At 38.8% G+C, this 24704-nt stretch overlaps 1 protein-coding gene across 1 annotated transcript in view; it reads left to right on the forward strand.

Annotated features, from left to right (window-relative positions):
* LOC107586972 (SLAM family member 5-like) overlaps positions 1–22984 on the forward strand; it is a 49784-nt gene extending 26800 nt beyond the window's left edge. Inside the window, exons 4-6 of the mRNA XM_016274555.1 lie at positions 21972–22085; positions 22218–22291; positions 22746–22984. Of these exons, the coding sequence (XP_016130041.1) occupies positions 21972–22085; positions 22218–22291; positions 22746–22793 (236 nt within the window). The 3' untranslated portion in view covers positions 22794–22984. The remainder of the gene's footprint in view (positions 1–21971; positions 22086–22217; positions 22292–22745) is intronic.
* The last annotated feature ends 1720 nt before the right edge of the window (positions 22985–24704 follow it).

Here is a 24704-nt window from a genome sequence, read left to right on the forward strand (position 1 = left end):
GGTTATAAATTTACTTGCATTTCAGTGAGTAAAATATGTATTTGATCCCCTACCAACCAGCAAGAATTCTGGCTCCCACAGATTGGTTACGTGCCCAAGTGGAACACAGATTAGTCCTGTCACTAATCTGTGAAAAAAAAGAATGTCATCTTGTTACGAGTATAAAAGAAACCAGTCCATAGAATGTGTATCTTCCATTCAAACCTCTCCCACCACCATGGGCAAGACCAAAGAGCTGTCAAAGGACGTCAGAGACAAGATTGTAGACCTGCACAAGGCTGGAATGGGCTACAAGACCATCAGCAAGAAGCTTTTTGAGAAGGAGACAACTTTTGGTGTGAATATTCGGAAATGGAAGAAATACAAAATAACCATCAATCGCCCTCTGTCTGGTGCTCCATGCAAGATCTCGCCTTATGAGGAAAGGATGGTCATGATAAAGGTGAGGGATCAGCCCCGAACTACACAGGAGGAGCTTGTTAATGATCTTAAGGCAGTTGGGACAACAGTCGCCAAGCAAACCATTGGTAACACACTACGTTGCAATGAGTTGAAATCATGCCGTGCCCGCAAGGTCCCCCAGCTCGAGAAGGCATAGGTACAGGCCCGTTTGAACATCTAAATGATTCAGAGAAGGCTTGGGAGAAAGTGCTGTTGTCACATGAGAACAAAATGTAACTCTTTGGCATCAACTCGACTTGCTGTGTTTGGAGGGAGAGAAATGCTGACTATGACCCAAAGAACACCATCCCTACAGTCAAGCATGGAGGTGGAAACATTATGCTTTGGGGCTGTTTCTCTGCTATGGGTACAGGATGACTTCACCGCATTGAAGGACCGATGGACGGGGCCATGCACCGTAAAATTCTGGATGAGGACCTCTTTCTCTCAGCCAGAACACTGAAGATGGGTCATGGATGATGGGTCTTCCAGCATGACAATGACCCAAAATACTGCCATGGCAACAAAGTAGTGGCTCAAAAAGAAGCACATTAAGCTCATGGAGTGGCCTAGCCAGTCCCCAGACCTTAATTCTATAGAAAATCTGTGGAGTGAGCTGAAACTTTTGAGTTGCCAAGAAACCTTAAGGATTTAGAGAGAATCTTTAAAGAGGAGTGGAACAAAATCCCTCCTGAGATGTGTGCAAACCTGGTGACCAACTACAAGACACGTCTTACCTCTGTGCTTACCAACAAGAGTTTCTCCACCAAGTTTTGCTTGGGGATCAAATACTTATTTGACTCACTGAAATGCAAATCAATTTATAACCTTTGTACAGTGGGGTTTTTTTCTGGATTCTTTGCTTGATATTCTCTCTATCCATTAAAATAACCATAAAAATTACAGACCCTTCATTTCTTTGTAAGTGGGCAAACTTACAAAATCAGTAGAGGATCAAATAATTATTTTCCCCACTGTAAGTGCTTATTCTGAGGTGAGATTTTCAAATGACATTGTTTGAAGGTGATCATTTGAAAAGGTGAGAATTTGTGGGTTAACCAATTGACAAATTGCAAGTGATCTCATTTTTAAGTTTCATAAGGGATTTGTTATGCAACAAGTGAAAAGTTTTTCAACTGTTGTGTTGAAGGTGATTGTGTGGATTTGAAAAGACAGCACAAAGACTGTAAATTCTATTTATTATATATTTAATCGATTACTCAAAAAGAAGAAATAATTATTCATAAGAAAAAGAAATCTAAAAGAATAAATTCTGTTTAATTCCTTTTTGCACTTATCTTCAGTGTACCTTTCTGTTAAGAGCTGTCAGGGAGTGGGGAGCCTCACTTACTTTATTAGATCTGGGGGGGGGGAGCATATCACACTGTACTCTCATGTATGCAATTTCACTTCAGGAAGCCACCGTGTAACATTATCATACCTGAAGCCTACCCTTGTCAATCAGTAGTGTTCCAACATAATAAGGTAAAAAACCACATACACACGTTAGTATGTAACGAGACTAAAAAGTTTGGGGAGCGGGGACCAAGGTCCTTTTGTTGTCCAAACTTCCAGGGCAGCCGTAATCCATTTCCCCTACATGACGGGCTAAATACCCCCGTTACAAAAGTGGTGTCACGAACAGGATCGAATTAGGCACATTTAAGTTGTCATCTACGTAGACACATTTAAGTAGACCTTCTGGAAAGACTTAATCATTTTTAGCGCCGAGAGCCAGCTAGAGTGGCAGAAAAGGTTCTGAAAGAGCAAATTGTGCTAGGCCTAAAAGATGACTTCTTACATCGAGAGATGAAGCGCAGAATTAAGGCTGAGCCAGATTTGAGTTTCGTGAAGTTGATGCAAGCGGCAATTACCAGGTCAGAAGCAAGTCCGAGAGGGTACTTGCTAGAGTTGAGAAGGAAGCGGGACATCTAGGACCTGATGGAAGGATTGGGTATGTTAAGATTGCTGGAAGACAAGCTGTCACTATTCCTCCCCGCTGTGAGAAGGTACTTGAGGGCCGCTGTGGAGTGTCACCTAGGGTGAAGAATAACGTGCTTGTAGAACCTGCAGCTGGCACAAGTTTGCTGAAAGGACTCTTATTGGCTCATGTTCTTGCTAAAACAGACTGTGGAAAGGTCCCGGTGTGTATGCTGAACTTGAGTGTAAAGACCGTTAGAATTGCGCCCCGATCTAGAGTGGCTTCTGTTTTTAAGCCAAAAGAGGTGGTCACAAAGGATGTTCTTGAATTGGAGGAAGATGATGGTGTACTTCATGTCAAAAAATTAAAGGAAGACAAGGTTCAGGCTGATAAGAACTTGCTCATGCAGCCACCAGTTCCAGTTGAAGTAAACTATGAAGGTCTCACACCAGCACAATATGAAAGGCTCGCCGAGTTGTTGTCAAAACACAGAGATGTCTTTTCCAGAAATAACCAAGAATATGGTTACACCATGGCTGTGGTGCATGATATCCCTACTGGCGAAGCACCACCTATAAAACAGCATCATCGTAGAGTACCACCACAGATATTTCAAGAAGTCAAAAGGCATGTCCAGAACCTGGTGTCCCAGGGAATCCTCAAAGAGAGCAGTAGCCCCTGGACATCACCCGCAGTTATTGTAATGAAGAAAGATGGCAGTGTGCGTTTCTGCTGCGATTATCGAAAATTGAACCAAGTGATGTATAAGGACGCATATCTGCTTCCACGGGTGGACGAGTCCTTGCACGCGTTGGGCAATGCCAAACTGTTCTCTACACTGGATTTGACTGCTGGGTATTTCCAGGAGGCTGTGAGGGAGAAAGATAGGGAGAAGACAGCCGTCACCACCACATTTGGGCTGTTTGAGTGGACCAGGAGGCCGTTCGGGTTGTGCAAAGCTCCAGCCACCTTTCAACGCCTAATGGGTGTGGTGCTGGGTAACTTGGCCTTTGGCGTTCTTCTGGTCTATCTGGATGATGTCATTATCTTCTCCAGAGATTTTGAAAGCCACTATGAGAGGTTAGAACTTGTTTTTAACCGGCTAAGACAACGTGGTCTTAAGTTAAAGCCAAGCAAGTACTTCCTTCTAAGGCTTTAAGTAAAGTTTTTAGGGCACCGGATCTCCGCAGAAGGCATAAAAGTGGATGACGAGAAAGTTATAGCTTTGGACACATGGCCAGTTCCCAGAAATGTGAGAGAAGTCAGGCAAGTGCTTGGTTTTCTGAGCTATTACCGAAGATTTGTCCCAAGGTTCGCTCAAATAGCCAAACCACTACATGCACTGGTAAGTGGAGGAAAGAGAAGCAAGACCCCAGTAGCATTCACTTGGAGCCAAGACTGCCAGACCGCATTGGACGAGTTGAAAGGGTGTTTAATGTCCCCACCAATTCTGGCATATCCCAACTTCAGTGAGCCTTTTAGACTTACCACTGATGGAAGTCGTCACAGACTGGGAGCGGTCCTCAGCCAGAAGCAGGAGGGGATTGAGCGTGTGGTGGTGTACGCAAGCAGAGGACTAAGAGGTTCAGAGAAGAATGACAAAAATTATAGTGCATTCAAGTTGGAGCTGCTTGCATTAAAGTGGGCGATCACAGAAACATTTTGAGAATACCTAATGTAGTCAAAATTCACTCTGATTACTGACCATAACCCACTACGGTACCTCTACTCAGCTAATCTTGGCGCAGTTGAGCAGCACTGGGTAGCGCAGCTGGCCGAGTACGACTTTGAAGTATGCTATAAACCTGGCCGACACAACACGAATGCAGACGCCCTGTCAAGGATCCCCTCAAGGGAGGAACCGGAGGAGGACGATGATGGAAAGGATTTCATCCGGCTAGAAGCTGACGAGGTGAGAGCATGCTTGTGGCCAGGCAAGAGGATTGACCAAGAGGAACCTGAAGGTAAAGCTGCGGTGCAAGCATCAATAAGAGGAGAAATAAATGGGTATAGCTGGAGCGAGATAGGAAAGCAGCAGAAGAACGATCCAGTGATCGACCCCATTTATAAAGCAGTATCTGAGGGGCCTGGCCCCCCCCCCATAGCGATTTAAGAATTTTACTAAATATTTATTTATAAAGTTTTTCTATGAAGTAAAAATGCATATAATGTAGTTAATACATGTAAAAGTTAACACGTAAAAGTTAATACATTTTAAATTGTTATTATAAGTAAATTAATAAATCAAAACAAACTTAACGTCTCCTTCAATCTCATTTGCATAAGAATTGTCACATGACGAATCTGCATTTAACAGTAATGCTTGCCTGTTGTGTGGAATAAAATGATGGTCCACGTTTTTAACAACATACATGAACTGCAGAGAAATCTGGAGATAACAAAAAACTCAGATGAAGATATTAATGCCGTGCTTGATGATTCCGAACCCGGACCACAGGACGCAGCCGGTTTAGCGGCACACTACTTTTATGTCGACCATTTGTACACATCCAAATGTTATTTAATTTTCACAGAACACAACCTTTAAATAGATTTTAGAATATAAACTGTTTATCGTCTATTCAGTAAGACTAAATAAAAAGTGTGCGCCTCATTGTGCATTAACTTGAATCAAGCCCAACAAATGTCTGTTTTAAAAACAGTGGATGAGTAATTCACTCCTTGATTTGCTTAATAAAAGCCTCCTTTGAGATCGTTTTGACAGACATGTTTATTGTGCATTTTAAATGTGTTTATTGCTAAGTATAGTGTGGCAAAATAGAAGCGCAACTGTAATTCGTGGGCAATGTATGTGGTTACACCGGCCCCCCCCCCCCCCCCCAAGCTCAAACGTCAAGCTATGCCTATGCTTAATTCAGATGTATTAATTTAGATTAGTGATAGTTTTACAATGTGATAAAGTCTGGCCACCACCTTTTTAGCTTCTCAGGTTTGTTCTTTTGTATTTCATGTTTTTATGTAGATGTTCTTATGTATTTGCTGAAAATAAACACTCTTAAACTTTCTCTTTGTGCTGATTATGTCTGTCTCTTTATGTCAGAGTAATGTCCAGATAGATTTTTTTTTTTACTCATATGATGGGACACGGTTGTCTCTGTGCAGTGTGGTTATAAGCTTGTTGGTTTCACAGGATGTACTTGAGAGATGAGGAAGTATTAAGTGTGGGGGGTATTAAAATACTTTAAACATAATAGGGCTGGGTTTTGACACAAATTTCACGATCCAATTCGATTCTCATTTACAAGCTTGCGATTCGATTCAATTACCGATTCGATTCAATGTTGATTATTTTGGATACATATCATGTACAGTACATGCCACATTTCTCAAGAAAAAAAATATCTCAACTAATGCTGTAAAATATACATAAGAGTCAGTTGGTACTACATTACTATAATATGGATTTATTCAAACATAGCTTAAACACTGAAGAACAGTACAATTTATAATGAATATGTTATATGGTGCATATATTTAGCAAAATGCCCCTCTCTACAGTTTATTTTTCTATCTGACTAGTGAGTTTATGGTCACCGAATATGTTTTTTCTGAGGTAAATGTGACATTACGTGACATATTAGATTCATTCTAAGTGGCCGTGAATGATGGCGCCGATGCTGATGGCTGCCTCCGTGGCGTGCTCCGCAGTTGTTTTTATGTTTTTGTTAGTTTGTCCTGTCTTTAGTTATATCCCTGCAATCAGTTTCACCAGAGACTAAATGCTGGACATTCGGAAGTACACACCACACAATATTTCACCGGTTTTCGACTATTCGGATGTTTTGATGGACATTGTTGTCGGGGGAGCTGTGGCACTGATTAAGCACTTCAGGACGTGCAGACGGGGGAAGCGAGCCGGCGCGCTCGTGAAGCTCAGACAACGCGGATTCAGAACGCCGTTGCCTAGCATCCATCTGGTGAACCTCCGCTCTCTACCCAACAAAACAGACAAACTCCTTCTACTCTCCCGGACAAATAAGGATTTTTCTAACTCTGCTGCTCTGTGTTTCACGGAAACCTGGCTGAAAGACGCCATTCCGGACAGCGCGTTGAGTCTCCCGGGCTTTCAGCTGTTCAGAGCGGACCGCGACGCAGAATCAACGGGGAAATCATGCGGCGGCAGGACATGCTTTTACATCAATGAGAGGTGGTGTACAGATGTAACTGTGTTAAAGAAGATGTGCTGTTCAGATCTAGAAGTGCTCTTCATTAATTGCAAGCCGTTCTATTCGCCGCAGGAGTTTTGCTTGTTCATTCTCTTCAGTGTGTACATCCCTCCGCAAGCGCCCATACAAAAAAAACTGTCTATTGTAATATACCTGCACACACAATTGTCAATTTATATATTTTTATTCCTTATTTACTTGTTCTATTTTTATTTTTATTATCTGTGTTTTTTGTTCTGTCACTGTCATTCTGTTACACTGTGGAAGCTTCTGTCACGAAAACAAATTCCTCGTATGTGTAAACATACCTGGCAATAAAGCTCATTCTGATTCTGATTCTGATATTATTTAGAAGCCATTATATTGACGTCTTTGCGCGCTGAAACAGTGATTGAGCGATTACATGAGACAGGATACAGATTGTAAAGTTGTACTCTTTCTTTTAACTTACCTTTGGATGTTTAGTAATGTTTATTTTGTGCTGAAACTGGTATTAATGTGGAGGAGATTATTAGTTCATCTGCGCCTCGCACAGCTGCATCTGTTGAACTGAGGCGCTACAGCAATCTGTCATTCCACATTAAACAGCGCCAAAATGGCATTTATTGTTTAAATACTGCAATACAATGGACAGAATTTGAAATCTGAGACTTTGTTTCATATTAAAAGTACCAAAGCTCAATGCATTATTTCTTGGGATTCTTGGGATTTAAGAATCGATATCGTTTCGTAAAAATGAGAATCGATTACTATCGAGATATCAATAGTTTTTACCCAGCCCTAAAACATAATATTAAGCTACTCTAGAAGGTGCTCCGATTGATCGGCTACCGATCATTATCAGCCGATAATCAAGTTGAGATGATTGATCGGCAGTCTCTAAAAAGGCTGATCTCCAAAAACCGATCTCAAGCTGATGACACGGCCGTGAGCGGTTTGGCACGACATGAGGGTAAGTAATTAATGACAGAATTTAAATTTTTGGGTGAACTAACCCTTTAAGAAGACCAAAAAGGAGTTTTTTGGGTGAATAACTGCTCTGTCTGTTCTTACGGCTATTTGATGATAAATTAGACTATGCATTTTCATTCATGATTTCAACTTTTTCTGTGCTTGCACAATAATCTTTTAATTTAAATTTAAAAAAAAGTTTTATAATACAAAATCCTTTAGGTTATTATTCATCCTTTCTAGTTTCTCTGTATATTTGTAATGTTTTATTCAAATCAGTGTTGTAAAAACGCCTATTTGTGTAGCGAATCAGTTCAAAGGGGAAATATGAATAATCAATCATAACTAGTTATGATTAATTATAAATATTTAGATCCGCTGTAAGTATTTACTTGACATCTCAGTGTCAACTGTCTGTCAATTCTAAGAACGTTACTTTCCTGTTGGCATAATCTGCATGATTAGGGACTCCAGTTATGAGCAAACAATGAACAGCCTCAAGTGTGATACAAGTAAGACTTTATTAACTACGTAAACACTTGAGTCCAACATACACACACACACACACGCATACAGTTGGCATAGGAAAATGTGTTAAAGCTTAAGCAGTAAAGATAAAAGAAATAAAGCATGAAGTTATGGTAAAATGTGATATTCAGCAGATCTACAGCCTGAAGGAAACATCAGTTTCTTAGTTCAAACACACCTTTGTAAAAGGTGCAAATGATACCTAATGTATCAGTTAATAAGACTAAGTTTGGTACTTGCACGTCTGTCTGAAAGAGAGTCCTGATGCAATCTGAAGGCTCAAGTTGATCTTTGCTGGAGTTGGTTGATGAAAAAGAACCAGTTTGAGTCAGAGGATCTTGAAGTGGAAAGACTAGGCCAAAGCCTGGCATAAGCTTAGGTTGGGTTCTTGAGGACTCTTAGCTCTACATTTTGCCCTGGAGTTTCTGCATCTGAAAACTTCTTCTGAATAACTGATCTTGTGATCTTTTATTCACAGCATGGTATTTTGCATATGGAGTTGGATTGGATGTTGATGAAGAAACTATTTAAGATTCTTGTAACACTAATACATTCCATAGGTATTATCATATAATATAAATGAACATTCAGATCATAAAAAATGCAGCTGATAGATACCAAACATGTGTGATCTATACCTGGGATCTCTGTTGACAATAGTATGCAATTCTAAAATGTTGATTTAAAAGCTTATGTATTAATACAAACACCAAACACAATCAGAGGAAATATCATGAGATGAGAAAATTGGGTACATGTTCATACCAAGTGGTTATATCAAAAGGTTAAAGGATTTGGATGGACTGTATAGTACAAGGGTACATTTGTCTGTTCCACAATGAATTTAGAGTTGAAAACCAATTGTTTTGGTTTCTTTGGGTTTACCTAATTACTTAGCTATCAACTCACCAAGTTTCAAATGTAAATTAGTATTTCTCACTTTTACCTAAGTACAAACATTTTCATTGATATATCATGTAACTAATTTGATTTCTGTTTATTTGTATGTTGTCCATTTCAGTTGAAACAATGATTGTTTTTGGACAATTGCATCTGTGTATTTGGTGACACTGAATATTTTGCTTATACTCTTACTGATGAAGGGGGGTGTTAAAACCAGCAATTGTTGATTTTATTATAATGCAATTTATTTTAATGTTTCCAAAAACAGTGTAAGAGCTTTTCAGATCATCTTTTGTTCTCACCTTGACATCTTTTTAAGTACATCGATTTAAAGGCTTTTTGCCAGAGACAAATTCAATCTGACCACATCAAACCTCTGACCAATGACAAATGCCATGTATACTTTTGCTGTTTGTTGTGCTATATGTGTTAAAAAGGACATCACAATATGCTCTTTTGAAATCACAGGATTCTTGCTGCATAAGTTCACATCCTGTGTCCTGCCTCAGAAAGAGGGACAAGCGGATTCTACCATGTTCAGTGCCTGTTCTTGTGGAGGTCTGAAGTATTCAATGGGCGTTTTACATATCTATGAAGGATGCAACGCCATTCGATGAAGTTCTCTCACACACGGCTGAAAGGAGAACAAAGACTGACCAGCTGCAACTTCAACAAGTCTGGACCAGAAGACTGATGATGACAGTCTCAACAAGTCTCTCTCTACCTCTGGAGGTGGAATATCAGGAGAAAAACACCTACAGCTGTGTGCTCAACAATCCCATCAGCAACCAGACCAAACCTCTGTCAGCCATGTCCAGGTATGTCAGTGAAGATATTAATGGCTCTGTTGTTTTTTGTTTTTTAAAAATTACTTTTATTGTGAAATGTTCAACTAAAAGTATAGAGTAAGTGTAAAAGTTGCTATGTTTCTCTGTTGCAGACCCTACATCACTATTATATCTTTTAAGCACTGATTCCAGTTGTTCTGGCAGTTTAGAATATTTATTTACTGAATTTAGAAGAAAGAAATATGAGGGTGTAAGTATAAGCTAGTGCTTATTTATAGAAACGGTGGAATCTATAGTTTGACGTGACTTTTTTTTTTTAATGGATAAACTCTAGTTCTTAGTTTATTTTCTCCAGGTATGTCAGTGAAGATATTAATGGCTCTGTTGTTTTTTGTTTTTTAAAAATTACTTTTATTGTGAAATGTTCAACTAAAAGTATAGAGTAAGTGTAAAAGTTGCTATGTTTCTCTGTTGCAGACCCTACATCACTATTATATCTTTTAAGCACTGATTCCAGTTGTTTATTTACTGAATTTAGAAGAAAGAAATATGAGGGTGTAAGTATAAGCTAGTGCTTATTTATAGAAACGGTGGAATCTATAGTTTGACGTGACTTTTTTTTTTTAATGGATAAACTCTAGTTCTTAGTTTATTTTCTCACGGTCCGTGTATCATCCGATCATTCATTTTTCTACCCCTGAACGAAAAATGAAAAAGGAGCCATTTTCTGATTTTTCTTAAATCAAAAAAAGAATGATTGGATGATGGACCATAAACAATATTACCACAGTAACTTCACATTCAAAGTGGCAGAATGAGAGAGGGTCCGTCTGTTTACTGTCTTTTGTGGGTTTTCTTGCAGGAAGCCATTCCAAGTGTTGTAACATGAATTGAGAATCCAGAAGTCGATTAGTTTGAAAATTGTTTTAACATATTGAAATCTATATGTTTTAAACTGGGGACATGCAATAACCACAAGACACTTCTGCAATTCTGAATCATCTAGTTAGTCTACTTAAAAAGTCGATTCAGCACAACAGGATCATAATAACTACTTCCTGCACTGCCAAGCTAATATATCTTGTCTGAACTTGTATTTTCTTCATTCTGATGAAATACTGTTCAGAAACTAAGTCAACCATCTGGCTCCAGTCTGTTTGTACACAGGTTTAATATAAAATTTTGCTTATTTCCCAAGGTATGGCTTAAAGGTTCAGTGTCATCAGTATTTCAGCAATTTTTTTGTTTATATTTCAGCACTATTTTTGCACTTTTCCCTCACAATGCTAGGTATTAGTTATCACATGCTCAAATATTCCAGTTGGTGGCAGCAAAGCTTAGACGAAACGCCATGTATATTTTCAATTTCAGCAACAATAAAGGTATTTTCTAAAACTGTATTAGTTTGAAAATTGTTTTAACATATTGAAATCTATATGTTTTAAACTGGGGACATGCAATAACCACAAGACACTTCTGCAATTCTGAATCATCTAGTTAGTCTACTTAAAAAGTCGATTCAGCACAACAGGATCATAATAACTACTTCCTGCAATGCCAAGCTAATATATCTTGTCTGAACTTGTATTTTCTTCATTCTGATGAAATACTGTTCAGAAACTAGGTCAACCATCTGGCTCCAGTCTGTTTGTACACAGGTTTAATATAAAATTTTGCTTATTTCCCAAGGTATGGCTTAAAGGTTCAGTGTCATCAGTATTTCAGCAATTTTTTGGTTTATATTTCAGCACTATTTTTGCACTTTTCCCTCACAATGCTAGGTATTAGTTATCACATGCTCAAATATTCCAGTTGGTGGCAGCAAAGTTTAGACGAAACGCCATGTATATTTTCAATTTCAGCAACAATAAAGGTCTTTTCTAAAACTGTACATTTCAAATGTTTTGTATTTACAGAATTGTTAAATATTTGTGAGATTGATAATAGGCCTAATTGAACCTGATAATGAACCTGCATTGTTAATGTGGGATGGCTAGTTTTCTGATACTAAGCTCTTAATATTCACACCCAAAACAGGATTAAAGGTGGGGTAAGCAATTTTTCAAAAACGCTTTAGAAAACTGATTCAGGCCGAGTAGTAAAACAAACTTGTAGCCAATCAGCAGTAAGGGTAGTCTACTTATGATGTGGAGGAGAGAGCATTCAGTGCACAGGACGGACATTAGCCGAGCCGAGCGACAGAAAGATAGAGATGGCGGATAAAAAACAAAAGAGGAAACCATCTGCGGAACAAAATAAGGCTTAAGGCAAGTAGGACCCGTATAAATATCGGATCAGCTTTCAAGCGCTGGAGAGAACTCAAGGTGCGGAAACGGCGGTAAAGTTTGTTTGATATTCATTAGACATTCATGTTTTTTTTTGCAAATTAAACTCTTTGCGGCTGTTATGTTTTGAACCCAAACTAACCTGCGATCAGACGTCGAGGTTGCTTTGTTTCTTCTGGATAGGTGAGTAACACAACGTGTCTGCGCCGCAACAGCTAAAGTCTGTCTAGTACACTGAACGCGACAAAGCGACCGTTGAAATCATTTGAAATTTGTGCCAATACGTCATGAATAGAACACAGCAGCAGTTTTCTGTCACCGCATCCAGTGTAGACCATAGATATGTATATGTATCTATGATGTAGACAGCATCACTGATTATAATGAGTTCCATAGTATTTTGTCGCGCCATTCGCGTCCGGTGTAGGCACGGTGTAACATTGGTTTTGCTTTGTTTCACAGAACTAATCGTTGCCTGGGTTGCGTACGTATGTGTGTGGCGGAGCTATCAAAATAGGGGCGAGACCCTTTTGGGGTAGGGGCGTGTTTGTTTTGGTGATTTCAAATGTCAACATTGGCTACCAGAAATCACATACCCCACCTTTAAGCATTAGCCAACAAGGAAGTAAACAGGATTATGCTGCACTTTAAGAGTACAAATATCAAGCTTACAATAGTGTAGGCTATGTTGGATGATTAAGGCTGCAGATAACCATATACTGATTCAGTATAACAGCATGATAGTAAATGTAACATTGCATACAAGCTATTACTGAGTACATTTTAGACCAAAGTAGACCATCTTCTACATTAAAAAAATAAAAATTCTGGGCATGTAGTTTGTGTGTTTTTTCCTTTGCCCAGTAATAGTTATTTAGCATCAAGCATTTCTTCTAGCTCCACCTCTAGTGGAGTAAATCTAATCTTGTTGAAATAGAAATATGATGTGGAAGAAAAAAAAAGATGGTTATAATATCTGAGCAATACAAATATTAGCTGTCTATGTGTTTTTTCATAATTTTAAAGATTGTGGGTGTAATCATGTTTGTGTTTGGGAAAATGTATTAATTTCATAATAAATAAAATGTCTGTTTTAAATTAACTTTATTTCTCCCCGCTTAAGTTATGTTTTATAGATTTTATTTTGTAGATTTCTGTGTGATTTCTGTCTTTCTCGCCACTGTAAAATAACATTTAGTGACCAGAAGGTGGCAGAAACGATTTAACGTAGGTAGGCTATGTAATCTTTTAACTTACGTCACTGCAGGCTTCTGTAATAAGATGCATTTTGCGTTTGACGCCGGCGGGAAAATAAAGAGCGTTTTTTCCCCGGGTTTCAAGATGAGGACAGTCCTTTAGGTCTACTTACTACTCGCAAAAAAGTAAAATATCATGCTAAACTCTTTATTATGACACAGGGTGTACACATAAATATTGTCTATATCACATATATTTATCTTACGATTCACCTATTTTGTAAAATGGTTTGCCCTGGCAAATAACTCCTCAGTAACGGGTTGTGAGCGTTTCTCGATGATAAGGGTTTGTTAAGGGCAAGTGAGAAACGTAAAATGCAAGGGTTTTGTAAGCAAAGACGCCTCTAGGGGTCAGAGCAAAGTAAACAAAATACTTTGTGGACCTTTAAGGTTAATAGCTTTTTGTTGCATTTATCCATTGTTGTATGCATTTTACAGAAAACTGCATAGCCTAGTTAGTTATTTAAAGAACCTAGAATATAGAAATGATTACAATATATTAGCTAACTATTCCTGTTATTTTATGTTTCTTGTGAACATTATGGCATGCGTCAGAACCCCAAGGCTCAATTTCTGCTTTCTGTAATGTCAGAAAGCAACTGCATTTGTTTTCCATGGAAATCCCCAAGCTCCCTCTTCCCTTGTGTGAGATAAACACTGCACAGAAGACTGGGAGTGAGGGGGAGGGTACAGAAAGAAAAAAAGAGATCCTTTTGCTGATCCTTTTCCTGGTGTCAGTCTTTGCTCGAAATTGTCACTGTGTGTTTAACCATACTGTATTGTTCACACTGTTGTAGGTTAGGTGTGTTTTCTTTGAACAGAGAACTAGTGTCAATATCTGTAGAGGAAAGGACAAACATGGTAGACTGTACTTCATTGTCACAGGAAGCTGGGTCTTTTTAAAGAACTCTGACACTTCACATGGTCTGCCTGTAGACCTCTGACACAGGATGCGGTTTGGTAAGTGAAACAGTGACAGACCAAGATAAAAATACGAAACTTGTATTGATGCATGGTTACAGGTCTGCAGCTTATCTTGTACCTCACACGTTTTCCTCGTTTTCTGTTTCATTTTTGATTCAGTATTATGAGTCTTATCTCTAATAGACAAAACCGTTTTAAAACAAGGAAGTGCGCCATCTGAAAGGAAAAAGTAGTAGTCTTAAAATGAGGAACTGATATATAAGTTCTAAGCCAAATCTGAACTCTAAAGCCCACTTCCATAACATAACCAGCTGCTTGCCTTACATAATGGTGTATCTTGGTAAACCACACTGGTGCTGAACACTGGAAAGATCAGGGAATCCCAATTTTTTTTTCCTACCTTCAAGTCCCTCAAACTAAACTTTACCAATTGTAAACATGTAAATCAGACCACACTTATAGGAGACAGATCAAGTTACAGTATAAACACTGCGCTCCTCCCTTAGACTGCCATTAACCAGGCCAACATCCTCTGAGTGTAAAGGATCATTTTGGTTACTGAGGAGGTTTATTATTAGAAATAGGAAATGAGTGTTTAAGCACTGGTGGACACTGATGGTCTGTTGTCCATGACACACAGAATCCAAAATCCCCACTGTCCTTTGTGTTTTGTGTGATGCTGATATATCACACTATATGCAAACAAAAGCCAGTTGGTGCACGTATCAGATATCATCGGCCATCTGGGAGCGGTAACTTGGCAACCGACCTGGCAACCGACTCGACCAATAAGGTAATTAAAACACTGAAGCCCTTTCACTTTACTGTCTCTTTGGAGATACAAGCAGGTTTGGTCAGTCTGAATCATAATCATGACCACAAAACATGGGATGAAAGAATACACTGGACATTTTATAAGACAAAAGATCAAATCCTATCAACAGCTGATCAGTCAATTGGAGTTCAGTACATAAATAAGATATTGCTCAGCGTAAATCTAATGGGACCGCGGGAAAGAGTGCTATCTCTCTGATCTACAGGAAATGGTGGCCTACCAGAACCCAACGTGTGAAAAGAGTGTGAAGTGAGGGTTTTATGAAATTAAGTTTTAGTTCAGTCTGTGACAGCTATTAGCAATTTGTCTGTAAAAGAAATGTACGTAATTCTATAAACGCAGTAATTACAGGGACAATAATTCGGGATTTTATGTCCAAACTGGTTCTAAAACACTCTGTTGGGGAAACATGTTTATAGTACACAGCTCTGCTATCTTTAAACTACGTCTTTTAAACTGCCCAAACTGCTTTCCCTGATATCAGGGGTAGCAATGGAAACATTTCCCTCAGTTGTTTTGGAAACACAGATGTGGGATGATATTAAACTCCAACTTCAATCTGTTTCTTGTGGCACCATAATGTCATGTCAGGTAATCAAATAGACACTCACTGAATATAATGCTTATTTTATGGTAAAAAAGTGACATTTGTGAACATAGTGATATACTGTTCTTTCAACTAACCATCAAACTACAATCTGTGCTCTACGTGACAGAACTGAGCAGTTTGTTACAAATGCTATTACAAATCTGGTAAATAAATGTAGGCCTATTTGAATGGCTTAATTTTCATTTTAATATACTATCTACACCATAGGCGGAGTTTAGGGGGTGCTGGGATCCCCCCATCCAAACCCATTGTCCATGAATTGGACAGGCGATTTTCACATGAAGCGTTGGCCTCGAGTGTGGCGTGTGACGCAGTATTCAGTTGTGAGAAAAACTGCACCAGTCCTCTACTGAGCATGAATGCAAGCCTTAAGATTCACCCTCAGCTTGTGACAGCTGAAATGGATCTTGTGAAATGTGCGATCGCATCGCCGATCACTCTTGAGAAACTTAAAGATGAAGTAGGCTACGGAAGGACAAATATCCTAACTTTTTCAGACTACTGCAGCTTGCACTCATGCTGCCTGTTGGTTTGGCTTAGAGCCCTGCACGGGCGTAAAATTTAGGCCCTAGCCCGGCCCGTGTCCAACAGCTTATCAGAATTACCGGCCCGAGCCCGTCTTTTTTCCCCCTCCTCCCAAAACAGCTATCTAATGGGACCGCGGGAAAGAGTGCTATCTCTCTGATCTACAGGAAATGGTGGCCTACCAGAACCCAACGTGTGAAAAGAGTGTGAAGTGAGGGTTTTATGAAATTAAGTTTTAGTTCAGTCTGTGACAGCTATTAGCAATTTGTCTGTAAAAGAAATGTACGTAATTCTATAAACGCAGTAATTACAGGGACAATAATTCGGGATTTTATGTCCAAACTGGTTCTAAAACACTCTGTTGGGGAAACATGTTTATAGTACACAGCTCTGCTATCTTTAAACTACGTCTTTTAAACTGCCCAAACTGCTTTCCCTGATATCAGGGGTAGCAATGGAAACATTTCCCTCAGTTGTTTTGGAAACACAGATGTGGGATGATATTAAACTCCAACTTCAATCTGTTTCTTGTGGCACCATAATGTCATGTCAGGTAATCAAATAGACACTCACTGAATATAATGCTTATTTTATGGTAAAAAAGTGACATTTGTGAACATAGTGATATACTGTTCTTTCAACTAACCATCAAACTACAATCTGTGCTCTACGTGACAGAACTGAGCAGTTTGTTACAAATGCTATTAAAAATCTGGTAAATAAATGTAGGCCTATTTGAATGGCTTCATTTTCATTTTAATATACTATCTACACCATAGGCGGAGTTTAGGGGGTGCTGGGATCCCTCCATCCAAACCCATTGTCCATGAATTGGACAGGCGATTTTCACATGAAGCGTTGGCCTCGAGTGTGGCGTGTGACGCAGTATTCAGTTGTGAGAAAAACTGCACCAGTCCTCTACTGAGCATGTATGCAAGCCTTAAGATTCACCCTCAGCTTGTGACAGCTGAAATGGATCTTGTGAAATGTGCGATCGCATCGCCGATCACTCTTGAGAAACTTAAAGATGAAGTAGGCTACGGAAGGACAAATATCCTAACTTTTTCAGACTACTGCAGCTTGCACTCATGCTGCCTGTTGGTTTGGCTTAGAGCCCTGCACGGGCGTAAAATTTAGGCCCTAGCCCGGCCCGTGTCCAACAGCTTATCAGAATTACCGGCCCGAGCCCGTCTTTTTTCCCCCTCCTCCCAAAACAGCTTATACTACTGTTTCAGCTATTAAAATGGTTCAGTTTTGTATGTAACAGCAAAGTGATTATATTTCGTGTAGTTTTTGTTTTTTAAAGTAGCGGCCAGCGGCAGACATCAAATCATCAAATCATCACGACTTGCCTAAAATAAAATCTATAGATATAAAACAGTTCAAGTATATAACAATGTTTAAACGTTAAACCTAGATAAATGTGCGCTGTATCCAATAGTTTGTGCGGCGAGTGGAAGCTAAAGCACGCTTTGCAGGACATGGAGGCGCCAGCGCTCATAAAGGTAAGACTCGAGTAATACATCATTCGTACTTTGTGTGCACTCACAATATCAACAAAACGCTGTGCTTTTATAAAATAAAGAAAAAAAAATTTCATCACTAATTGATGGATGTCTAAAATATAAAAGTAAGGAGAAGCCTAAAACAGGTCCGAGGCCCGGCCCACGTCTGAACTATGACTTGAAAATTGGCCCGAAGCCCAGCCCGAGGGGCGTAAAAAAGTCGGGGTCCATCGGGCCCGGGCTGAAATGCAGGGCTCTAGTTCGGCTACATCAGAAATAAGTTTCTCAGTTATGAGGAGAATAAGAAACTGGCTCTGATCTAGCACAGAACGATTTGACTGAAAATGTATCTGAAGAGATGAAAGAAAAATAGTGGTCATCTACGCAATTCTGAAAAATTTACTCTTTGTACAGCAGTAGTTATTGTTTATTCTAAATGTATTTTAACGTAGAATATGTGTTATAAAAATACATGAAATGTAGAACATGTAAAAAAGAAAAGTGCTTGTGGCTCGTCTGCCAGTGGGTGCCCCCCACGCATAAAAGTGAAACTCCGCCTATGATCTACACATATCTTTTAAAACCATAATGCTGGTGACCGTAAATGACGAAAGTTGACGCTAACACAAGGGTGACTAGTTTGTGTGAAAAAGGACAACTGCGTGCACACTGCATTTTGGTTTTGACCTCTTTGATCTTCGTTGCATCTCAACAGGAAGTGGTGGTCACTCTGTACGTGATGCGACAGAAGGTCTCGTAGCAGGCGTTTCAGCCCGTGTGACCTATTTAAATTTATGATTGTGCTGACCTGATTATTTTTGTACACTGTTCTTTATTGTTTAAATATTGAAATCATCAATCTGTTGTGAGTTGTGCTGCTCTGAAGGGAACTTTTAGGCCTGAGCTGTGAGAACTTCTGCACCTTTCTTTCCTGCACACATCACAAAGAGATCATTGAGATCTCAGATAGTTGAGTCAGATCAGAGGCCTCAGTTTGCTTTGGGTTTTTGTAGAAGAGTGAAAAAGATGAGGACGGGGCTTCAGAGAAGAGCTGAAAACCACAGCGATGATTAGACTGTAACATGGTTTATCATTCAGATTGTACAGTTTGCACTGCACTGCATGCTTTAACTACAGATGTGTATGAATTGTGTTTAGTAGGCTTAGCAAATGAAGTCCAATAAATTAAGCAAACGCTTCAAATAATTGTTATTGTGTATGTGCAACTTTTAACCACCTCAATGAATGTATTGTTATTATAAATCTAGGTCAGGGTATTGTACTTGTAATTTGTGTACCAAAGTGTGGTTTGTACCAGTGGAATATGCAACCTGTGCACAACAATAATTTCTAGAGATGGATGCGTGGTGGTGTGTGCATAATGCGGTACCAGTGCATGGTGTAGGTGGATGAGGCGCTTCTGATGGCCTGATCTTAATAATACTGCCTCTTCTCACTTAACAAAAGCTGTAGCAGAGGCAAATACTAAAGTTTAAATAGTGCATAAAGCATATGTTAGTTGCAATACAATCATGTCGATATGTTACAAAAAACAGTTTTTCAGCTGGTTTCTTGCTGGTCCAAGATGTTCTACAACATGGGTGTCCAAACTCGGTCCTGGAGGGCCGGTGTCCTGCAGAGTTTAGCTCCAACTTGCCTCAACACACCTGCCTTCAAGTTTCTAGTATGCCTAGTAAGAGCTTGATTAGCTGGTTCAGGTGTGTTTAATTGGGGTTGGAGCTAAACTCTTCAGGACACCGGCCCTCCAGGAGCGAGTTTGGGCACCCCTGTTCTACAAGCTTGAACCAGCCCCCAACCAATTTTATTCAAAAACACAGTAACAGTTTTCAAGGTCAAAGAGAGTGAACTATATTCTATAAAACAGAACAGAACAAAAAGATAATAATAGGCCAATAATAGTTAATAATATTTATAATTTGAAAACTACACAAATGTTCACATAAATTAAACTGGGATAGTCTTCCTCAAAAACTAGCCTATATAGTTTAACTCGCCAGAATCGCAAAACAGACCGTACAAAACACACAGAAGCCTATAATGTTAGCTACTTCATTCTGTTATAGTCAGGGCGGGACTAAAAACAGTCGACTCAAACGCACTGCATATGAAAACTGTTTTCCTTTTTAATTCGTAGGTTCGTCAAGAAAAATATTTCTTAATCAACGATTTGATTAAATCGTGTAAATCAATCTGTAGACTTTAGTCGTTTGAATGCGTTGGCTCCGCGTCAGATCGGGTTCCTGTCTTTTGTCCATCGGACACTTGACGGTTCTTGTATAACACATCATGTGGAATTCAGTTATCTTTAGGACAAAATGAGGATTACTATTAGTAAAACAACGTTCTTCTGTCTCTTCCTGTTGGCTATGGATGGTAAGTGTTTTACTGTGTCACTTCGTCTTCAGTCTTTAAGGTTTAAAACATAAAGATGAAATGTATTCGCTTATTCTCCTTTAGATAGCCCTGCATCACCTATCTGCTCCTTTGTCATATAATAACACGTTAGAGATTGTGACCAAAACCAAAGGTTAGGATTAAATGTGAGAATTTCTGTGCGTTTAAAAAAATATGGGATGGATTAGGTTTGCCCACCAAACAATCTACGTACGTAACGTAGCCAAGTAGATGAGCTTTTATGGAAGTTGCGCTCAACTGCTGGATCAGCCATTTGGGAATCTTAAGCCATTGGGAAACTATAAGAGCGCAACATTCTTTGTCCTTTCAATGTTGCACACATACGTATCTAAACTTCAACAGGATCACAAAGGGAGCACTAATCGCCACGAGAGAACTTTAAACCGACACAGTTTAACATAACCAATTAACACTAAACATAATTATAACCCAGAATTATAAATAACAATTATTAACATTCCCAATAAGCACCCGCCCTTGCACGCACAGTACGTGATATTCTGCAATATCCAGAGGCTGTTTTTGTTTTGTTTTGTAATTGTTTTGTTGATTTTATTTGCCAATGTATAACCATTCAAAACTCAATAAACTTAAGAATAATTCTTATTTAGAGGTGGACACTAACTACTGTAAGGACTGTAAGAAATTTTTACAGAAAAAGAAAATGAAAGAGTAAAAGCGTGAGTGTTTTATGTTGCATCTTATGTTATTTTGTTCATGTTAAATGTGTGTTTAGTCTTTCATTTCACTTTTTGCTTATGTTAACATTATACAATTTATTTACATACACAGGGAATAGTAAAATATAATTTTGTTCCTGCAATTCTAAAATTACAGTATCACTTTAAATTAGTATTGCTATTACTAGTAAATTCTATTTATACATTTCTTCTTCTTTTTGTAAACCTTCATTACAAGTAACTTTGCAAAACTATTTCATAGGTTCAGTTCCTGTTTCCTATCTGTTGTTCCCAAATTATGTACACCTGTGTCTTAATTTACACTTTGTGTATATAACCATGTGTTTCCTTGTGCTTTGTGGGCCTTTTCACAAGCCATGGTGATAATGTTGTGTAGCTCAATTCTGATTTCCGTGTTTCATCTGCATTTGGATCCTGCTGTCCCTAATGTCTGAGTTTGCCCACATTCCAAAAATATGCTTATTTAATGTACATGTTTTTCAGCTCGTCTGCCTGTTCCTGTCATCACCAGTAACTCTTCAAACTGTTCTTCATCATCATCATCTGAAAGATCATCAGTGTCTAAATGTTCACTGCTGTGTTCAGTGTTGAATGTGAGTGATGTGACTCTCTCCTGGTACAAAGGAAACGGTTTATTGTCCAGCATCAGTGTGTCTGATCTCAGCATCAGTCTCTCTCTACCTCTGGAGGTGGAATATCAGGATAAAAACACCTACAGCTGTGTGCTCAACAATCCCATCAGCAACCAGACCAGACATCTGGACATCAGTCAGCTCTGTCAGACATGTACAGGTAGCGCTCATCAGTGATCTGTCTTTTAATGTAACAATGTAAAGGTATGTCCACATAGGTGTTTTTTTTACTAAGCTAAATAGCTTTTTTTGATACTTTGGTACTTTTACATATAAAACAGTACTTTAGTTCAGACCATTTTTGTTAATTATACCAACAGCTTACAGTAGTGTGGTAGGGTAGTGCAAGATAAAAAATTAAGGCATGACCGCATATTTATATACTGGAAGTCAAAATGAAAATGTATTTAAAGGGTATTCTGTACAATGAATGTAAATTCAATTCCTTTTCTGCCTTCATATCACTGCTGTTCCATAAATAGTATTTCTATTTCTTCTTTAAAGGCACAGGTGAATGATAATTGTTGTTTTTCCTTTCAATTTCAGATTGCAATTCACCATGGCTTGTTGCAGCATTAACATTTGCGGTAGTACTGGCTATGCTAGCAATTGTGATGGGCTGTCTTTACAGGAAATACAGAACATCAAGGCCAAAAGGCAGGTCTTATCTTAAGCTAATGCAACAAGCTTATGTGCATTCATGTTTTTATGATTGCTATTAATGATTTTATTTTTATTTTTTTTAATTCTTGACTTTAGTGAATTATTTTGAACCATCTGCACATGCAGCTGAAACGGTTCAGACAGACGACAGTGAGCTAGCTTATGCCGAAACAACATTTTTACCTAATGTTCAAAACAAGGTATGACTCCCATGGGCATGTTCACTTTTACACCAGATAAAAATGATAATTTGTTTTGCTGTGTTTTAAAAAAAACAACTAAAGTTTTTAAAAGTTTGCGTGTAGCTATGGCAGTATACTTTTACTGGAATAGTTCTGTAACGCATTAGTAGCACATTAATCAGAAGACAATGCTTTTCTTCCTTGTGACTTTGCCAGCTTCTGCTATGAAGAACAGAGGTTTTCAGTAGTGCGATTTTACTCTGGAATGATCAAAGCATATAATTTTTTCAGCTGTACATCTCAACAATAGCATCCAGTAAATACTAGATGCATGTGAACTGTCTTTTCACTTTTAAAATGTGTTTCAAAGTAAGAACTGATTGCTAGACAGAAAATTATAGAAATGCTATAAAAATGAGCCTCCTGGTTTTTGTCTTGAGACCTCTTATTTTCTGTCTGTGTTGTCCTACAGAAGCCTAGGACAGAAGAGACCATATACTCCACCGTCAATGGACACTGATCGAACATGCAGCAGTCTCTCATTTCACCACAATGGCTTTGCACACCTGCATCTGTCAGCATTACAACACTTGATTGAGGAGAGAGAACCCTGATTTGCTCTTGATTTTCTTTGCTTTTAACATAAAAGGAAACGTTTTAAAGAACTTTGGGGTCCAAACAACATTGGGCCACATTCACTCTTACCGTGTAAAAAATATTGTATAAAGACATTTTTCAAAATATCTTCGTCATATCATACAGGCTTGGTATGACATGATGGTGAGTAAATGATGACAATAAGTTGATCGAATTTTGTGGCAGAACCAGCATGTCTAATATATAGGAAATAAAAGACTGAAGAACTAGTTCAACATTGGCCGGGTTTTTTATTTATTTTTTATTTTTTTGCATATCCAAATTCCCCTCTAACAAATCTACATTCTGCATGGAGGTGACACGGCAGAGTTAAAATGACCATTAAAAAAAATGACAAAGAGAGCGATTACTTCATTATTGTACGAAAGTGCAGTATGTGATTAAGATCAGAAACTTCATGAATGTCATGTTTATGTTCTCTCAGCTAGTCTGATACTAAAAAAACTGGCAGTTATTCATGTCCTCAGGGTTCTTATGTAAAGCCACAAGACTCCACCCCAACCCCTGCTATCCTTCCCGTAATTCTTACCTTTCTGCTCTGTATCATAGCACTGCAAGTCATTACATGTCTCATCATACACTGTTGCTTCACACTCACAGGCTTTTTGACCGAGCTCTGTGCTGTCTTGATAAACTTTCTTTTTTTTTCTTTTTGTTTGCCTGTTTTCCCTTTTCATTATTAACAGCTGGTTATTTTCAAGACGAATGAATGTGAATTCCTAAACGGTGGATTGAAATTGACAATGATCCTCAAATTACATTGGTGTTAGGGTTGGGGGAGGGGGGGGGGGTTGTAAATCGCACTAGCAGACGGTTTAAAGGGGCAGGTACAAAACTGAAAACCACTGTATTAGAAATAACTTTTGTACCTGCTATGGGAGCTTGACATATTGCATTTAAGGCTGCAGTCGTGCATACAGCGTGATTGATGATTTAATGAAACAAGAATTTTGGTAGACTACAAAGAAGCACGTTTGCCATATTTTATTTACATTGGGAAGTGCACATGATTTTGATTGAACAATTATGAGTTACTGCAACCTGGTGGCCATAGGACAGAATCGCGTCAGTGAGGTTGTGATGGTGGCTTTTTCTTTTTCCAATCCGTTCTAGACCTGACATAACAAACAAGTAGAGCAACAGCGGCCACGCCCACCACAGCATAAATCAGGGATGGAGTCACACTCACAGAATTGCAATAAAAGCCTGGAGAAAGAAAATAATGGAGGAATCACATGGTTGTTTTTAAAATCTCATTAAATTATGTTTGAATGAAAAAAAATGTATTGTTCCAACTCTGAATTTTCATATTTTGCAGGGACAGTGCCCACTTAAATGAAAGAACAAGCAGCAGTGCCTGAGTGTGTGTGTGTGTGTGTGTGTGTGTGTGTGTGTGTGTGTGTGTTGACCAATAGAGGGCACCAGTTGCTTCATCTTGTTATGATTGGTTGCTCGCACTATTATTTTTGTCAATTGAAAACTCAACCAGGGTGAACCAACAAACGGGTTTTAAACTGCTTTAGAAATTAGCATAAATTACATTATTTTTAAGATCACTGATGAGCGCTACCTGTACATGTCTGACAGAGTTGACTGATGTCCAGATGTCTGGTCTGGTTGCTGATGGGATTGTTAAGCACACAGCTGTAGCTGTTTTTATCCTGATATTCCACCTCCAGAGGTAGAGAGAGACTGATGCTGAGATCAGACACACTGATGCTGGACAATAAACTGTTTCCTTTGTACCAGGAGAGAGTCACATCACTCACATTCA

The sequence above is a fragment of the Sinocyclocheilus grahami genome, unplaced genomic scaffold (genome assembly GCF_001515645.1).
Source record: "Sinocyclocheilus grahami isolate Dianchi unplaced genomic scaffold, SAMN03320097.WGS_v1.1 scaffold87.1, whole genome shotgun sequence".
Taxonomy (NCBI): Eukaryota; Metazoa; Chordata; class Actinopteri; order Cypriniformes; family Cyprinidae; genus Sinocyclocheilus; species Sinocyclocheilus grahami.